A 19,677-nucleotide genomic window follows, 5' to 3' on the forward strand; every position below is an offset into this window, starting at 1 on the left:
AAGGAAGGCAGCTGAGGAGAAGGAATGGAGTAGCCCATGCATTAACCACTCTATACCACCAGCTCAGGGATTTTGGTCTCAGCTAAAAGCTGAGCAGCTTCTAAGTATTCTCTATGATGACCACAGATGTGGTTCATACATAATGTGCTTTTGCTCATCATTCACTAGTTAGCAGCCTTTAAACAAGCACAGGGAAGACTCCCAGTCTCATACCGAGAACTCATTAAGTTGAGCCACCAGATCATTCATCTGGTCTCGGGTCTGGCGCAGCTCCAAGGATTCCTTCTGCAGCTTGTCCTTCATTTTGTTCAGTGTCTTCATCATTTCATCCTTCTCCTGGGTCTTTGTTTCACATTCCCGCTCCTTCTTCTCTAGCCTGCTCATCAGCTCAGCATGGTCTAGGGGGAACATGCAAGTGGGACTGATGAAATAAAGCTCATGAACAGTCCCTGAGGAGATGTAGGTTATGCTGAAATAAAGCTGACAATTCTGTCAGCTCAAGCAGGGATGTATAATGAGAGCAAGAAAAAGAAAATAGAGTCTGACTGTCTTGACAATGACCCTCAGCGATCAAGACAGCAACGCCTAAGTTTCAGTTAGACTGTAAAATCACTTCATGTGAGAACTCAAGGAACCCCCATCCTGTGAAACACATAAATTGTTCACCATGACACAAAATGTGTGCAAAAGGAAAAGCTGTGCCCAGCTCTGCTGCTCTGTGAATGAACTGGGATCAGTTCCTGCCTATGCAAGCACAGAGGGTGCACTCACCTTTCCGGAACTTCTCTGCCTGATCTCTCCACTGCTTGACCTCATTTTCATTCACCAGCCTGAAAGATAAAATGAGAGCATTTTAACATTTCCTGAGCTACCCAGGTTGAAAGGCAAGTGGCCTTTATGCATAGTGATCAGCAAAAGGCAACCTGGTGAGGGTACAAGTTTCTAAAGGATCATGCCAGTGGTCCTGGATCCAGATTCTGCTCCCTAGCCTACAGCTAATACAAAAATGATGACTTTTTACTCAATGCCATAAAAAGGGATAAAGGAATGGCTGGGGAAGAAAGTCCTGATACATTCCTGTCTTCAGGTAATGCCCTCAAAGTGCCAAGTCCACTTATTTTGAAAAAGAGAAGCCATCGCTAAAATAATCACAGCTGCTCTGGCTTAAAAATTACCCCATCCTTAATATAAGACCAGATTGCCACTGTTTCTTTTCTGCTTTCTGTGGTTCTATTTTTTCTTTCTTATAAGAAGGAAGAACACTTCTCTCTTGGGTAATATATCAGTAATAAGGCAATTCTCATATCTCATACTGGCACAACTATTTCCTATTTCTGACAGAAAATATGCAGGGCATGCTGGGGATTGATTAGATATGCAGAATGAGGAGTAGCTGTGAAAGTAGAAAGGGAAGATCAGGCATGAAATCTACAGTGAAGTCTGGTATCCAACAACACAGTATTTTTCCATGACAAGAAATCAGTTTCGATTTTGGCTCACACCTATAACAAGAGGAACTGTAAAATTTTTAGTACAGGAGAATTTGGTTTCACATAGGACTTTTGTTCTATAAATGTTCTTTTCAGTGGATAATTGTGAACGGTAATGGGCCATGAATTACCTGCAGAGGCAGTTGGATGAAATGAAGAATCCAAAAGTTTGGCTAAAAAAGGACTGAGAACAGGGAAGTTGAGAAGAGAGCCAGCTCATGTAGCTAGACTTCTCAAATGATGCATCCTATGGGAAAAAATAATGGTAATGCCCTCAACCAAGTCTGTGGGTAAGAGCAAGCAGACATTTTATGAAGAGGTAACAGGTTTTGTGTGCCAAGTGGGGACTCTTTCCCCCTATTTGCAATCCTTCTAAACCATGTGCTCATTAGTGAGGAATGGGATCTACATAGAGATGATGACATTATTTTTACTTTTCAGTTTCAAGGAAAGCTGTCATGAGCATCCTAAATGAAAAAAGGCACATGATGAAGCCTTGTTATAAAATCAAGAGCATTTCATCTGCTCTTCTAACCAGAATAACATTTGCTAGAAGTGAGATACAAGGACTTTGCTAGAAAATACTGCCAAGCTAAGATGTCATTAGAAGGAAACTACTTAGAAGACTTAACTACTTAACAAGACAATGAGAAGCTGTAAGCTGAAATAAGAAAGTCCTCATATATGATATTTTATTTCTTAAGCACCTGCATACTGATCATATCATTATACCTGCATAAGAGAAATAAGCAATAATAATGCAGCTTACATTTTAATGATATTTTTGACATTGAAGTTTTCCAATGGAGCTATATCTGGATCATCTCCTCGTTCATCCTGAAGAACAATTTGTTGGAGTATTCTGTCCAACAGCTGCCACTGCTGGAAGTTTCCTCCATTCCTCTTATCTGTGTTGAAAAAAGACAATCCATGAGAACTTCCAATTGAATGCCAAAGTGCACAGACCTGCCAACAAACTGGCATTCTTTCCTCCCTACCTTTCATCTCAGTCCCGTGTGCGATGAATTACAAAACACAAAGACTAATTCTGAACAGTTGCTAGCAGATTATTTACAAAATTTACAAACACCTGCCATACTGGGACAGCCCATCACGTTGTGCACATTCAGGCTTTACAACCCTTTTGACAGGTTAGCTATGAATTGTACTTTAAATGTCTATAAAAAGGATTCCTTTGTGATAACTAATACTCAGTAGGTTCTGGGGTTTGATGTTGAGGTCACTGTAAAAACAATGAGACATTCTATCTGCATGCTTGGTTATCTGCAGGTCAGTGAAACTCAACTGGCATGAAAAATTTGTACAAACATGACTGGAAAGTGCAGAGATGAAGAACAGAAATTGAACCGAAGGGACTGAATCCCATGGATATCAAAACAGAAGAGCCAGAGCCACATTAAGCTCTCCAAGTTACATAACCTAGATCTTTAGATTTAAAACTGCCCCAGTACAATCCTGCCCTGGCCTAGCAGGATTTAGTCCTTCTGCCACCAAAAATACCAGTTAATACATAAAGTTCAAGCTCTGCTCTAAAGAGTAATATCAAAGTGGCCACTGAGACAAAGTATTGCTTGAATTTGTGCACGGCAGTACTTGACTCTAATGAGCATCTGAGAACATACCACATATCACATTATTTGCTGGAAAGCACACCACAGTACATCTCCCTCACATTCCCTTCTCAGTTTGACTGCTCAAACACAGATGAAAGTAATGGAAGACCAGCACCTCACACTAACAAGACCAAGGCAGGCAGTTCTTTAGTGGCCTTGCTGTTACACTCTGGACACATAACTGAATTATTTTATTGCAGTTAACAAGAAAATCCTTATCACTTCCTTTGGAAACAAATTCCAGTATTATTTTTCACTTTGCATTTGGGAGCTCTCCACTGATGCACTGCCATGAGATAGCAGCCTGAGGACTTACTGTGGGATTTCCCAGTGGCAGAACAGCTTTCAGTACTGTACTGTTTTACCAGAAAAAATCCTCAGTGTCTTTTTTTAATATTCAAAATGCTATCTATTTCTGGGAATTCCCTGATCTATAGCACAAGAACTCTTTTTGAAAACTTCTGATTTAAAATCATTAAAAGCTCTGCTGGTGACTAACTGGAATATCTCAGCTACTCAATTTCATTTGCCAAAAAATTTTGCTGGGTGAAGTCAGCGTAAGAGATGAAGTTCATTAGCCACAGCCAAGTTCTGAATGGGAGACAAGGGCAGTGTGTGCCCTGGTATCTATGAACTTGTAATTACACCAGAGCTTCACCCAGTTCTCCAATACCCCTTGCTCTGAGAATGTGTAAATGTACTCACATGGCATCTGCAAGCAGTGCTGGAGGATGGATAACAAATAGGGATAGGCGTCTGTATGCTTCAATCTCTTCTTGATCAACTCAAACATCTGAGAGGCACTTTTTGTATCAATGTGGATCTGAAGTGAGAGAAGAGAAAAACCATCCACAGTGAAAGCCTGATTAACTGTGAAAAAGCCAATCAATAATAGTTGATTAATTAACAGGCAACTGGACCTCTGCAAAGTCTCCTGCCACGTCCAGCTGCAGGTTCCAGGAACAGGTACAAGGGTCTTTAACACCACTGTTGTCATCCCTATCCAGTTAGGGAGATGGAAAAGATCCCCAAAGTAAAGGGCTAGAAAGGTGGGAGGCATGCAAAGCCACCAAGAACTGTTCTGGAGGAAGCAAAACATTTGGGTCCTAGAAACTGGTGACATCTATAGCAGAAGCAAAGCAAGAGAGGGTCAGTTGTTCTGTATCAGTGTGCAGCAAGAGCTGCTCACAAAGAAAGAGGAGACTAAACCACTCAGCTGTAGCTTTTTATTGATGATAGAGGTTGTCTTTGTTTTATGTTAGTCTTTAAAATCACATATTCTAAAATACCAATCCTTTCCACAGGCTCTGAGGCAACAGTTGACAGCAGAGTTACACGTAATCTCAGGAAGAATATCAGAAAATAGCCCAAACTTCACCCACAGTCCTGTAAAGGGGATGTCTGAAACTAGAAGGCATCCAGACCATCAGGACTGAGAACCTGAGAGCACAGCTGAGAACCTCCTTCACTCCTGAGCATTCAGGCAAACAAAAGAAATAATTGTTTATCAAAGATACTCATCAGAAGCCCTTCATGTGATCACTGTTCTCATTGCTCACACACTACAAACCTCCTATTGCTAAATGAGAAACAGTGGAAATAACAGCACCAGCCACTCTCAGCATCAAAGTCAAACATTAGTTTTAGGGAGCACAAAGGAAAGATGTACCAAGCATCCCAAGTGGATGTAAGTTCAGCTTTGGCAAGTTCAGGTTTCTCCAAAGAAAAACTTACCAGGTCAAACCGCTTGGCAAGCTCCAGGTCATCTTCATTTCTGACCATCTCAAAGAAATCTAAATGTCTAAGAGGAAACAGAAAAACAAAACAACTGCCAATGTTCATGTCATGATTCAGACAAACTAAGTCTATCACTAGAGAAGCAGCAATACCTCAGTTCAGCTAGAACAGGTGGAAAGTGGTAAGCCTTTCTTACATGAAGTGCAAGGCAAGGGGGTCAGTGACAGGAAAGGCTGGAAGAGGTGTACACACTCTGTAACTCCTGTGCTAAGTCCCTGTGTTGAGGTAAGGTGCAAAAATAAACATAAATAGGAAAGAGATATTCTGGTTTTGATCAATTAAATGCCTGATAATGCATTTCTAAAAAGTCCACACCATGCTTGCTAGCCAGCTATTGGATCATTTACAAGTTGTTATTTTACACAGTAGAGCAGAAATGCATTCAGAGTATCAGTTCACAACAGTTTCTAGATATGCCTATTGATAAGCACAGTAGCATGGCTATGTTTGGATTTGGGTGACCTGGTAAGTGACATATTTGACCATCTGGACTTGTCCTACACAGAGTCTGGAGCACAGCAGATGATGTGGAGAAAGGCTGTGGCACATTTCCCTGTACAGATCTGGTACAAGAGCCTATGTAATCCAGGCATCTGAGATCCTCTCAAACCTTTGTTTTTCTCCTGACAACTTGTAAAATCCAAAAGTGCCCTAGGACCCGCCTAAACACTCCTGCTTACTGCCCAAAGGAATACAGATTACCTATAGGACAGATTCTCTTACTCTTGATTTTTATAATGTTGCAGATAAAAAGGAACATTCCTGGTTCCAGCTCTGCAGCAAACTGTAGACATACAACTTGGAAACTCAGAACCTGCACTTAGACCACACGTACTCAGTCACAATGAAGTCAATGAACTACTGGCTTCCCTCCTTCCTACCAGGACAGGATTTTTTTTAGCTTAAAGGGAAAACATTTAGAGTATTTTTTAAAATTTTTCATTCTGACTGCCATCCCCAGAAGATGAGAAGCAAAGCAATTGAGGAATTCCTTTGCCACAGCCTCTGCTAACTTAGTATGTATGTTTCCTACTTAATCCACTGATGTTGATTTTAGGACAATTTTTTAAAATTTATTTTATTTTTGTTTTTTGGGGAGTCAGTTTCAAGAAGAGACAGAAACAGCTGTCTCAAATAGAGAAGAGTTTCTAAGAAGTCTTTCTGTTCACCAGTAGCTGTTCTCAGAAATTAAGTCTTACCTGTCCAGTGTGGCATTCTCATGTCCTCTGAGCTTGTCAATGACGGGTTGAATTCCCAGCATTAGAAACTCATATCGCAGATGCAATCGGAACTCCAAATTGTCCTTAAAAAATGGGGGAAATCAAGTTATTTGTTTTAAAAAGCTCTCAATCACATTTAAAAAAAATTACTTAAAACTTCAGTTCTTTCTTTTCTAATATTCTCTATCCTGACATCAAATTCACAGGGTCAGTAATTCCAGTAAAGTAAGTAAAAAAAGGACATAATGCCTTTGCTTCTATTTCACTTAAAAGTACCTTTAAGTACTATGAATTTTACATATGCAGTCTTAAGGACAGCACACTCCATGTTGTTCCATAAAGATCAGAAGCTACTGGGTTCTCCTGCTAGTCCAGTCCATTAGAGGTTCCCCTTCTGGTTACAGATGAACATTACAGTCTTTCTCCTATTTTTCCTGTTTGTCATAAAACCATATACATAAGATCATAAAATACTCAGACAAACCTTCTGACATCTATTCAGTGGTATGTTACATGATTCCCAGAGATAGAGACAAATACATTATCAGATAGCTAACGTCTGAAAAGTAACACCTTTAATGAAATAAATTAGTTTAAACTATCCTTCAGACTCAAAAGGAAGTCTTGTTAATAAAAGTAAAAAAAAAACTGGGCTTTTTTCTAAAATGTTTCGCTTTAATATTTTAAAATTAAAATGCTTTGACTTTGGTTTTGAGTCAAAACAACATTTCAAAACATTTCTGAAGGTAAACATAAATATTTTCCAAAAAGGTTGGAATAAAAAGGTAAATGCCTTGCAGTTCTTAAAATAAGCAAACAAAAACCCCACAACCAAAACAGCAAAAAAACCAACCAACCCACCAACCAAAAAACTACCCAAAGTAATCATTTCAGTGTAAGTAGTCTGTGTTATATTGAAGAAGCTTGAAATAAAATAATATGGAAGACATTATAAGACTGATCTTAACAATTAATCATTTTCCACAAAATATATCCACTCACTACCACAAGATTTGTGGCTTAATCTACTATTTCCAAAGTAAACTATTCCACGGTAATTTAAACATAACATTTGAGAAGGAATTTCCAGGGCAGTGACTCACCTCCCCAGCACCTGCATTCAGAACAGCGTTGATAAAGGACATGATGGCTGTTTTGAGGTTTACTTCATCTCGGTATCGCCCCATGCTTCGGTCCAGCTCATTTAACAATGACTGAAACAGAACAGCAAGCTGGGTTAGAGGGCATAATCTAACTTTCTTGCATGACAGATTGCACTTCTGCATACAGGGGGAGATAACTGTAAAGAGAAGCTGTCTTTTGAGGAATAAAGCCTATGCCTGAACTTTGAAAGATTTATCTTTGTTCCTTCACTTACCATCCTTTAACATGAAGCAGACAATTATTACTTCTTGGTAAGCACCTTTCAGGGATTTTCAAATAACAGGAATATTTGGAATGTGCACACAGCTCCAAAGCTCAAAGTTGAATTACACATCTCCACTGGAAGTGCAGCCAAGCTCCAGATTCCATGTTACAGACTCATGGAATGGTTTGGGTTAAAAATGACCATTAAAGATCATCTAGTCCTGATCCCTCTACTTTGGGCAGGAACATCTTTCTGCCAGACCAGGCTCCTCAAAGCCCCATCCAGCCTGGCCTCAAACACTTCCAGGGATGAGGCATCCACAACTTCTCTGGCCAACCTCTTCCAGTGCCTTTATACACTCATAATAAAAAAAAACTCTTCCCTTTACCCATTCTATGTCTAGCCTCTAATAGTTTAAACACTTAACCCCTTGTCCTGTCACCACAGGCCCTGGTAAAATGCCTTTCTCCATCTTTCTTATAAGCTCTGTTTATTTCAAGGCTGCTGGAAGTTCTCCCTGGAGGCTGAACATCCCCTTGCTAACCAATCCACAGGGGTGCTCAGCACAGGAATGCTTTTGGTCTAATTTCTGCATACATATTGATATTTTATCATAATATTGTGAACATTATGAGACAAAGGAGAAAAAGACTAGACAAATAGCACTGGGGGCCTTTGCCTTACTTAGGATTAATTCCACTTGAATATTTACCAAAAAGGTTATATGCAGAAACTGATTAGTCATGAAAGCAACTCTACTTTTAGCTTTGTGCTGATCACCATTAATATTCTCTTCAGGATCTTCTCTGATCAGTTCATAATTCCAAGGATGATTTTCCTTACTGAAAGAGTAACAAATTCCACTTCAGATCTGCCAGTTCAGCCGTATGAGTCTCACTCCAGCATTAAAAATAAATGCCTCACACTCATATATTTGTTTTGCTGTCGCACTAAAAAAGAGAGAATTCTTTTTAGTCTCCCCAAGAAGTTTTGACCATAAAGGGATAACGAAGACAAAAATAACTTTTTAGTGTTTGGCTGAGCAGACCATCTAAATAACATTTTGAAGCTATGATGCTGAGTAAGAAAGTTAATTTTCCTCTACTCATTCTGTTGTTCCTGGTTACTGAAAGTGTTCATTCACAGCAAAATCTTTCCTCTGCTAGTCACCATAGGTCTATCCTGCTTCCTGTTGAAAGCCACAGAGATATGCCTCGAGAAACAGGAGGAATATCCTCCTGCGCATTCTTCAGAGGAAAGAATAACCTCCCGGTTTCATGCTTATTTTTGTGCAAAAATATTTTGACCTATCATACACTGCTATTGACAACTGTTTTTAGATCAGAGCATAGTGTGTTCATTATCAAGCAAGCTCAATTTCCTAAACTCCTTTCTCCTGCTGCTTCTAAATTTTCCGTCAGGAATTTTCAAATTTCCCTACTCCAGACATCTGAGCTTCAATCTCATCCAACACCCCAGTAACTGTGTTATGACCAAATAATATTTTGCCAGAAATGGGAACCAGTCCTACATAAAAGCACATGAAATGCTCTAATGAGCCAGACTGGTGGTCAGCTCAATCCAGCATCCTATCTAACAGTGACAATCAGAAACTATCTGAGAAGTCTTTAAATTCACCAACAGAACCAGATGTTCCACTTGACAAGTAAGCAGAAGTGAAATAAATGAGGGAATTTTATTTTGTTACTGGCAGAATTGACACTAAAATCCAAAACACATATGCCTTCTTGGAATAATTTAATTACTCATCACTACAGAAGCAGCAAAACCAAGGATGGTTTTGCTGGTTTTCTTCAGAGGCTTCATTCCTATCACATTTTCTCACAGACTTTTAGGAACATGCTAGAATCTATGAAACAGCATATAAGGTACAGCATCCAAACAGGTTGAAGGATGCTAACAAAAGTTTTCTATCCCCCATTTCAGAACATTGAACTAGGAGCAGAATGCAATGGGAGCAAACCAAATTCAGGACAAGAAAACACGAAACTCTGTGTTGCACTAATCCAGTTGAAGAGTAGCACATCTTCATATAATTGTTCAGCTTGAGAAGGAAACAGTGTAAGTTCTTGCAATTCCTAAACATCAGAGTCTACACTCACATACTGTGGCCAAAGTCCAATATCTCTAGCTCTTTGGAAATGGCTGAGGTTCAAATCTTCACTTGAACATTTCCTGTGAAAACGATTTCACCACACCTCTTGGCAGCCAGTTCTGTGGCCTCATTGATCTTATGGTTATAAAGGTTTTTCTTACTATTTAAGCAAAACTTTCCTCACTTAATCCCATTATTCCTCATCACTGACAACCAGTAGGGTTTCATTCAATCTGCAGCAAACCTTAAAAGGCTTTGGTTGAGCCATAGAGAGAAAAAGGAAATCAAGGGTGAATACAGCCTTTGAATTTGTTCCTTGTTAGATCCTCTACTGCAATTCCAAATTGAACAGATTTCTCCTTACAAATTATGGTCTGTACTGACAGTGTTTAATACAAACCAGGCAAGGGGGCTCTGAAAGAAATGCTCCTGGCCTTCACCTTTTCAAGGCACCCTTTTTGAAGCATTTCAGCACTCTTTGATTAATGGTCTCCCATTGGTATATTACTTGGTCCAATTTAGTTAATTTGGACTAAAAGCATTCATAATGCTCAGGAATTGCATTATCATTTGAATTTTGACTTCAGACACACTGAAGTTTGTAGAAAAAGCTGTAAGTTTTCTATTCAAGTAATAGGAGGGAGCTATTGCAGGACAGAGTTAATATGAGTTTAGTAAGTCACAGCTTTCCTTCTCCACTAATTCACCAGTTGCTGAGTCTTCTGACAACTTTTGGAAGCCATGCCAGGTAGCAGGAGCTGTGTTTAGAACACTGACTGGCAATAACTTCTTACATTCAACAAAATATGACATGCTTTATGTTGCTGTGTTAAACACATGATCACTACACTCCACCACACTTGTGCAAACTGGAAATTATCACTGTTTCAATCTAAAGTTGTCAGCAGCAAGTTATTCGGGAGCTCAAGTTTTAGATAGTTGTCAGTAAATCATTCTGAACCTCTCTTCCTTCTTCTTACAAAAAACAGTGGAAGTAGAACAATGTACCCCAAATAATTATTATTATCATTAATATTATTATCATTATTATTATCATAATATTATTATCATTGTATCATTATTATCACAATGATATTCCTCTTCAAAAGGAAAAAAAACCTGATTTTGGGAAAAGTAGATCTGTATTGGTGTTAATTACATTAACCTCCTGATTCCCCAACAGACATGGTGCTGGTCACCACAAATGACATGAGGGAGAATGGGACACCTAGGCTTGCTGCTATCTGCAAGAGTCGAAAATAAATCCGAACAGATAGTACACAAAGTGCCAGCTTTCACAGACAAGAAGGAATCAATTGACAGCAAGGCGGCTGAAGGGGATGACAAATATTTTCAACCACTGTTGTCAGGAAGGCAGTTTAAGGAAAAGCAACATTGGCACTGATATTGTCAGAGGTCAGCATCACCTGCAAATTATTTGTTGGACATTCCAACAAAAGTGGGCTCAGTACAGTTTCCAAAAAGCCCTACACTTTTATTTCACTGATTAAGTGAACTGAGTTTACAAGAACTGAGCTGATTTCCAAAACTTGAGATTATTTTCCTCTTACGTGCAGTGTCTCTAATTTGGCCAATGTCTTGCAGAGGTAGATATAGAGAAAGACTGAGAAGTGTTTTTACAGTTCCCACCAATTCCTTGCCCCCACCAACTAGAATCAGTCTGCAATGATGGACCATAGAGGCAAAAGAATAAATTTCTACTCTGCATAGTTTCTTCTGTTCCTACAGTTCAGTTCACAGCTTTATTACTTTCACAGAAAGAATTCTTGTTTGTGGGTTCTGCCAGATTCCCCACTTGTGGTGGATAGTTTTCAACATAAGTGTCTAGGTGTGGCTGGTCAAAGTCAAGCTGCAAAGTATAAAGGCTGCTGCAAGCTCCACAGTTTTTGGACACTTCAATACACCGAATGAAGCTGCTAGATGCTCAAGCTGCAGGAAACATAGCCCCCAAAAGGGTTCAATTTCACACCTAAGGGATTGCTTCAGATACTTACAAACTCTGTGTTACAAAGATTACATTCAGGACTAGGATTAAAAGAGGATAAAAAAAGTACACTACATCTTTGAAGCTTACAGGAAAGGCACAGAACAAGCATTTTTCAGCTCATCTTTCTTTTAAAATGGCTTCCCATATTCAAGTTACAGAAGTTACAGTGGATGCTTTTCTTAACAATAAGCTACAAGACTATTCTGAGACAGAGGTGCAGGAAGACAAGAGGCAAAGAGATGGAGCACTCTAATTTTAAGTGCTAGAGTCCTAGAGTATCAGAAAAATTTCCTCTAAAATGTAAGAAAAACCATGACCACATTTGTTTCTTCAGGATTTAAAAAATTCCCAGTCTCTCTGTTAGAAGAATAACTGCAGATGGATGAGGAATGTTTTTGGATGAACACTTACCTCCTCAAAACTCAAGCTATTGCTGAGTGTAGCGGAAAACCCCATTTTAGTCTCTAAACACAAGTATTAGTAATTGCAAACAAGAACACATTCCTTCTGCTAAATAATTTCGGGGGTTGGGTGGGACTTCTATTTTATATTTTTTTTTAATTTGTTTTTTTTTTTTTAACTGGAGAAATACAAGAGGGAAAGTACCCATTTATCTTTCCTTTTTCCTGAATGGAGAAGTATTTTGACAAGCACAGCATTTATGCAAAGCATTTTTCATGAATGTAAGAGACTGGTAAGCACCAGCAAATCATTCCACCAGATTCCTCAAAAGCAATGACTTACCTCAGTTATTCAGTAACTTTTAAATCAACAAAGAAACAGAGAGAGACAGAACACCCAACTAGGGTAAACTCAGCATCTATCCCATACAGGCTTATTAGGCAGAATCAATTGGTCCAGTAAGGGCAAGTTAACACAGGACCACAAGTGTAGTCAGGCTTGTGAATCACTGCTTTTTGCTAAGCAGCTCAAGTAATCCCTACCTGTCTCCCAGGTATAAAATAATGTCATATTAATTCAGAAAGATTTCTTTATTTCAGCTATTACTAGAGAACAAGCTGACTTTAATTTTTTTCCTTCTCCTCCATAAGCAGTACCCAATAAGCTCCACATCACAGCTCATGTACATGGCTTACTTCCTGCATCTGCACTGCTCATTCCTATCCTACTCCTGAACTAAAGAATGGTGACACATTAAGGTGAAGCTGAAATCTCTTCACCTTCCAAGTTTTACTGTCAATATGATTTTCTCTATTGAAATAGCCTTAAGAGCTTCCAACTGAGGCTGAAAGGCCCCCACTTCTGGAGCCAGACGTCACATGTGCCACACCTGCATATCCAAAACACACATCGATCAAGTCTGACAACACAAGCAATGCAAAAGGGGCAGTGCACATGGAGGGACGGACCTGCCAATGCCAAATACAGATCAATGCCAAATCAAGATCTCCTGCATCCCTCTACCAGATCTGAGCCACAGTCAGTGAATCTCATAGTGCATTTGGTTCTAACACAAACATTAGTTTGGTTCAAAAACTGGCAGCTACTGTCCATCAGCACAGACAGTTTCCCCATTCACTTATTACCCTAAAAGTTAATTGTAGCCTAAAACCCATTAGCTGAGAAGGAGGTAGGAGATAATGACTGTCAGGCATTGGGATCCAGTGCCTGTTGGCACACCACCAATCTAATAATTTCACCTAAGGAAGAACAGTAAGTGGGTGAGATTATCTCAAAGTAAAGGAGCCACAGCTTCACCCACTGCAACAGATTCTCTACTATATTTTTGTAAAAGTGCTCAGTTCACTGGGAAGAGGAACGTTATAGTAGCAGCCAGTAGTTTTCACAATAAAAGCCTGTCACTGACCTACTTCAAGGTCTCTGAGAATGCATTTCCCTTCTATGGTCTGAATGGGAGTTATTTGAGCCAACAATTGCTAAGTGACGACGATTCACAAGTTGATTGCTAAGTGGGAAGTGAAGTGCCTCCACCATATATAATTTAATTAATTGTCTCCATTATTTAATCCACAATTCTTTCATTACTAAATTAAGGATTTAAAATCAGGGCAGAGGCTGCTGGAATTCTGTGGCTTCAGCTTCTAGGACAAAACAAATAATTACCAACCCAGAAATGCCATCAAGCTAGAGTACAAGCAGATAATCAGCTTTCATTTAGCACAGCAAACCTCCATTTTCAGGCAAAATAGGTGGAATTTTAAGTTAGCATTAATGACAAGCAATATGTCTTGAAATATAAAAAAATAAATAGTAATAATCGATTTGAGGATTTTGCCTTCCTAAAACAAAATGATAAATAATTGTCTTTTTACTACTTTGTAAGTTTGCAATGTATGCACTGTAAAAATCACTCCTGGCAGTGAGTCCTCATTCTGGGTATTTCTGTCAAACCATCCTCCTTTTACCTGGAACCTTGTCCTTTCTGCAGCATAGACTTGGTAGTGAAGCATGGCTTGCAAGACTTTTTTGTGACCATCTGGTACCAAGCACACAGCCCCTAGGATCTCCAGCACAGCAATCTTGGTCTTAATGTTCTCAGTCCGTAAGCTCTGGGATATGATGTTGATGCTCTCTGGATGGGCCAGGACGTGAGCCCGGCCCTGGGAGTTGTTCATCAGAGCCTTGATACACCCTATAACGGATGTGTGGATGCGGCTCTCCGAGGTCTCATAGTCCATGCTCTTCAGGAAGTTCAGCAAACAGCTCAGGCCATCCAGCTCAATAAACCTGGTCACAAACCTGAAAACAGAAAAACAAACAAACAAAAAACAAGTTGGAAAAACAAGGAAAGCAGACCAAAGGCACTTTATTCAAAAGACACCATATTATTCAACCCCAGGTCTTTAAAAGCTGGCACGTTTTAGCCTAAATTCATGGAACAATCCCCAGGTATTGAAGAAAAACAAAGCAAATAAACAAAGTGAGAAAACATTCCAGCTAATAATGGTGTGTTACATAGTTTCAGGGTAATTATATGCTATCATCTTACACTTCTGTTTGGTCTCTGTGTCCTTTGTTGCAGTTACCACCAAACACTGCTGTGGTTCACCTCAACAGCTGCTGCATTTTCGAGGCTGAAGGGATTCTTTTGAATTGTTCCATCTTACATACATGCTAATACACCCAACACACAGAGTTGTCACCACGCCCTCAGTTCAGACTACCTTGAAAATAATTTTTAGGCTTAGCTCTAACTTTCAGCCAATACTGCTTGTAGGTTCCACCTCCAGGATTTGGGCACACTGACAGAGGCAAACTCATTCCCACTCTGTCCATCAGTCCTACTGCCTTCACACACCAATCCCATGACACATGTATAGGAACATGTTCTGTTTGAAAGGCGCATGTTCTTCTGTAAATGGTAACACTCCTCAGCTCTTGTTGAAAACCAGGGTTTAAAACTCCAAATGGGTCAATTTAGACCATGCAAACAGTCCTCTAGACAAAACAGTAGAAAAGGATGGAATTAGATAAGTCAGTTGAAACCAAAAATTCTAGCAATGTTTCATTTGAAGTTCCCAGGATTTAAAATGGGGATTCAAGGACATGTAAAGGGCTGCAAATAATTTCCCTAGATTGCATTGTTTACTTCCTGCCTCCTCTAACATGTTGCTCAGGTAGGTACACTTTTTGGAATGTCTGAATGCAAACCCACACACATCATATTTGAATTTGCAGTCTATAAAAATGTACACCAGCAGTGATGCATCCATGGCCACACTTTGAACTGCATAATATAGAAAGCCACTTCAAGCAATTGTAAAGGTTGCTAACAATTGCCACCTGTGTAACAAATTAAAAATAACAAAATTCTGTGTCATTGTGCTTTTACTCAACCCTTCTTCTTCCCTAATGTACCATCTTTCTTTTTCTGTCCATGAAATGCTGTTACTTATAATCAGTAATGGAAGTACCATACTGAAAGACCAAATTTCACTGGTGTCCATTCATGTCCCTGCAACAGCAAGAAAAACCCAAGCCATACTTATATTTCCCTAGATAATAAGGATTTGACATGTATGGTCTTTTGGTCTTTTACACTCCACACCACACAGGAATTTTCAGAGTCTACCTGAAAGTTAAACTCACTATGCTGATAGATTTGTCAACTTTCAGCTTATATGTGCCAACAATTTGACCAAAATAATATGGAAAAGCCTGGTGCATTCAACAAAGTTTTGGTCTGATGTTTGGGTTTTGTTCAAAACTGAATTTCAGAATAAGGGCACACACAGCAACATGTGCACACCAAAAATGAAAACATGGTTCAACTGAGCCTTGCTAAGACAATCTGACAAGTTTCACACAGGTCTGATTGCACATTCTCTGGAGGCATCATTTTGTCTACCCCAACAAATTATAGGAGCTAAAGCCCCTCTTTCTCCAGGCTCAAGAGCAGCATCAGCATTGTGCACCAGGAAGTCAGCCAAAGCAGTTTGTTATTCAAACAGATTACAGAAAGATTCAGACTTAGTTCAGTTTCCGTAATGCATTTAGCTGCTAGCTTGACAGAGAAGATTGAAACAAGTGCATTCATAGCTAGCAAAGGATTCATTTGGAAAAAGAATAAACACAAACTCAGCATGTCACTAAATAATGATGCCACTTCTCTGGGCCTATAAAGAGTGGAGTTGCTGCTGTCCCTGCTATGGAGGGGCTACTTAAAATTCTCTGTCTCCTCCTTACCTTCAAAGTTCCATTCTATACTTCATCTATTCCCTCTGTCTTTAGGGGGTTGGAGGAAAAAGACAAGTTTTTTTCCTGTTCTTTGAACTTCCAGGGCTGAGGGAAGACTTAAGATGAATATGTTTCCAAAGTTACAGAGCAATACTGATGGAAACATCTCAAAAAGCAGCAGAGCAAAGGGTCCCCTAAATGCACATTTGGATAGGACACATGATCTTAAGACAAGCAAGGCACTACAATTTTCATGTATTTTAGCCTGCTCTGATGACCATGTGAAAAAAAAAAAAAAGGTAAATGCACAAAAGTCACATTGTCCCAATTAAGTACAAACTCTCACTAAATTCACTGGCAGTGCAATTTTTCTCGGACTGTTAGGATGAGGTCATTCCAAAAAGAAGGCTTGTGCTGGAAAGAGGTGTGTGTCACAAAACTTGATTAATGACATAATTTAAAACAATGTTGGGACTTTCCTGTACTATTCCTAGCCCAGAGAGCAAACAGTGAGTTGTGTTACTCAACAGCAAGCAAAGCCAAGTGCCTTTCTATTTCAGCTGCAATCAGAAGCAGGAATCAAATTATGATTTTTCACCTTACATTTTCTAAACGCTTAGTTCCTTATTCTCCAGAACAGCCAGAAACCATGCTGAGGGAGGTAAAGAAATGGGAAAAGCAGCTTCTAGCCCAAAAGATACTCTCAGTATGAGGATTTGCTTGATGTGGGGAGTTGTGAGTAAATGTCTGTAGAGGGTAGAAAAAGAAGTGTGAGTTTAGATGACAGCCCGAGAGCCACAATCTTCACTTGCACTGCTGGTGTTTGTGCATGTGTCTGCCTCTACACAGATGTCTGCCTGTACATGCAAAAGCAAAGTCAACTCACACAAATGAAGAACCTTCTCACACACAGCACACATGTAACTAACTCCTGTCCTACACAACCTCTGTGCTGCAAAGTAAGGTCTTGTTCTAGACTGGGAGGTGTAAAGTTAAACACCCTTGCCAATGCATTCTGGCTAACACATTCAAATACTCAAATGTAAATAAAGCAGAGTGTGTTTTAATAGGTGCTAAACAAGCAAATTAAAGCCTAACCTCACCTCAGACTCTCACTTGACCAGTTTAGCACACTTTAAAAGGCAGGGCACCTCTTTGCCTTTCAAGTTTTAGAGAGTGCTGATCAGAATGAGTTAGCTAGCTCTAATAATAAACCTTTCATCCAAATACAGATGTGGTGGCCTAAGAGGAACTGACCCACTGATGGATTCCAAGTGTTGGGGGTACAGCTTCCCTGTAAGACTTGATCCAGCTCAGGAAAGACAGAAAGATCATATGCTGTGGGTGTGCAGAGGGCAGGATGTTCCCACCCTGTTAACAGGCAAGGCTACATTTCCCTGCAGCATTAGTTTTTGAACTAGGGGGCACAGATGATCCTGATAACTACTGAACTGCTGAAAAATTCAGCATAATGGATTTTGCTTGCTGGTTGCATAAATGAGCCTCTTCAGTATGCACCTGGATGCAACATTGGTACATCAAACAAAAAATAGCAGGAGGTAAATCTGAATAAAACAAAAGGAGAAATGCAGACAGTAAAGGGAATGAGTGATGATTCAGACTAAAGAAGGTATTTTTCAAGGGCTCCAAAAAGCAATTTTTTCCCAGTCCCTTTTAAATTTTTGCTTTTGCTACACTTCTGAATCTCCATTTTGGGGCACTGAAATACCAAATGAAAAGCTCTTCTCTTACTGCTTCTGTCCAACCATTTGTCATCACAATTGTTTATAGTTCTAAGTTTTTACAAACCTGAGAGAAAATGTGTTTCTTTACAAGATGCAGATGTGGCATTTTTGTTCTCTGTGGCTGGGATTATTCCCTTGTGCTAGGACATAACCTGGCTTTATTATTTTAGGGCAGCTCCTAAATACCAAACAAGGTGTACTTGCTCAAAGGGAACCACAAACTGCCCCAGGGATACTCCTATCCCATTTTCTACAAAGAGGAGAGGAACTTGAGTCTGCTTTACTTTCTACTGTCAGAACTGGTGGGTTGGAATAGAGACAGAGATTAGTAATTACTCTGCATTATCTACTAGAAGAGACACAGTTTACAGTAAAATAAAACAGAGAGTCAAATGCATGCATTTTTCTTCTTCTGATTCCCCTGAATCAGAGCACAGAAGCAGAGGAGCCTATTGGTAAGCTGTCAGAGCCCCTGTGTACCCTGCTCTCACAAAGGGATTCCAGACAGTTCATCCTGTGTGAATTTAGGTCTCTATTTTCTTCACAGGCCTGATGAACAGAAGTGGCAAAGAAAAATAGGAATTTTATATACAAATTAAACTAGAAAGACTAGTATTTTGAAGACTTAGGTATCATACTGCTTATGAGAGGGATTTGATGGAGCTGAGGGCCTCTCTACTGCAACCTTTCCATCAAGAAGAAATTGGCTTGTTGATCAGGCACTGGCATGCAGCCCATTTGGCAGCTAACGAATTGAGTCGCTGGAAATTAGTTGAGACACAGGACTTAACTTAAAATTTGGCTTGGCTTAGCTGTTTTTTATTTCAAAAAGCCCCACAACCATCGCCAGCAATTTAGAAGACTTTATAGGGCAGCCCATACATGCTTGTTCTGATGCTTGTGCTTGTCAGGGTTATTACAAACAGATGAAGCAACAGGCTGCTATCAAGGGGATCCAGCAGATGCAATACAGGTTGGAGAAGAAAAATCTTGCAAGTCATTGAGCAAAAAAATTTGCTCAAATGCTCAATGCTCTTTCTTCTCTATTGCCTTGTCCTCAACAAGGAGTTTGGACTGTCCATTCAAAATGACAGAGCAGAACAACCAATAGTGGCCACCAAAGTGCTTCAGCTGGACAAAACAAGAGGCCTTGCTGCTGTGTCTGCATTCAGTGAAAGCTGTCACCTTCACGGAGCAAGCATCAAACCAGCTCCACATTAATAATTACAGTTTTGCTATATTAAATCTCAACAGCACAGGACTTTGGTTTAAAAGCTTGGTGAGTGTTGGAAGCTTGGCAGTTGCCTTAGCTTTCATTTTAACATAGAGTCCAGCTGCATTTTACTGTGGTCTCTGCTTTAGGACAGTGATAGACAGCATTAAACACTCTTAAGTTTCAGTATAGGCTACTGCTTCTCTGTTTCCATGTTAGAAGCACTCACTCTACCCACATGTAAATTATCAAAGCCTAATAAATCTTTATGCCTGAGGAGCATCAGAATATGATTTTGTGCTCTCTTAAAGCCCATCACAACAGGAAATAAACAGGAGGTAAAAACCAGAGAGGCTAGACGCAGTCAATTTTTAAAAGATTATGAAAGGGAGAAAGAAGCACAATCAGCACTTAGGTCTGCATGAT

The 19,677-nt window shown here is 39.7% G+C and overlaps 1 protein-coding gene across 4 annotated transcripts in view; it reads right to left on the bottom strand.

Moving 5' to 3' along the window:
- The window catches only part of DAAM2 (dishevelled associated activator of morphogenesis 2), a 200,137-nt gene that overhangs the window by 48,642 nt on the left and 131,818 nt on the right, over positions 1 to 19,677 (bottom strand). For all 4 annotated transcript variants that reach the window (XM_033053949.1, XM_033053950.1, XM_033053951.1 and 1 more), the window contains 8 exons: positions 14,022 to 14,355; positions 7,245 to 7,355; positions 6,121 to 6,224; positions 4,859 to 4,925; positions 3,830 to 3,947; positions 2,260 to 2,398; positions 772 to 830; positions 214 to 398 (listed from right to left, as the gene is read on the bottom strand). In XM_033053949.1, the coding sequence (XP_032909840.1) occupies positions 214 to 398; positions 772 to 830; positions 2,260 to 2,398; positions 3,830 to 3,947; positions 4,859 to 4,925; positions 6,121 to 6,224; positions 7,245 to 7,355; positions 14,022 to 14,355 (1,117 nt within the window). The remainder of the gene's footprint in view (positions 1 to 213; positions 399 to 771; positions 831 to 2,259; positions 2,399 to 3,829; positions 3,948 to 4,858; positions 4,926 to 6,120; positions 6,225 to 7,244; positions 7,356 to 14,021; positions 14,356 to 19,677) is intronic.

The sequence above is a fragment of the Catharus ustulatus genome, chromosome 3 (genome assembly GCF_009819885.2).
Source record: "Catharus ustulatus isolate bCatUst1 chromosome 3, bCatUst1.pri.v2, whole genome shotgun sequence".
NCBI lineage: Eukaryota > Metazoa > Chordata > Aves > Passeriformes > Turdidae > Catharus > Catharus ustulatus.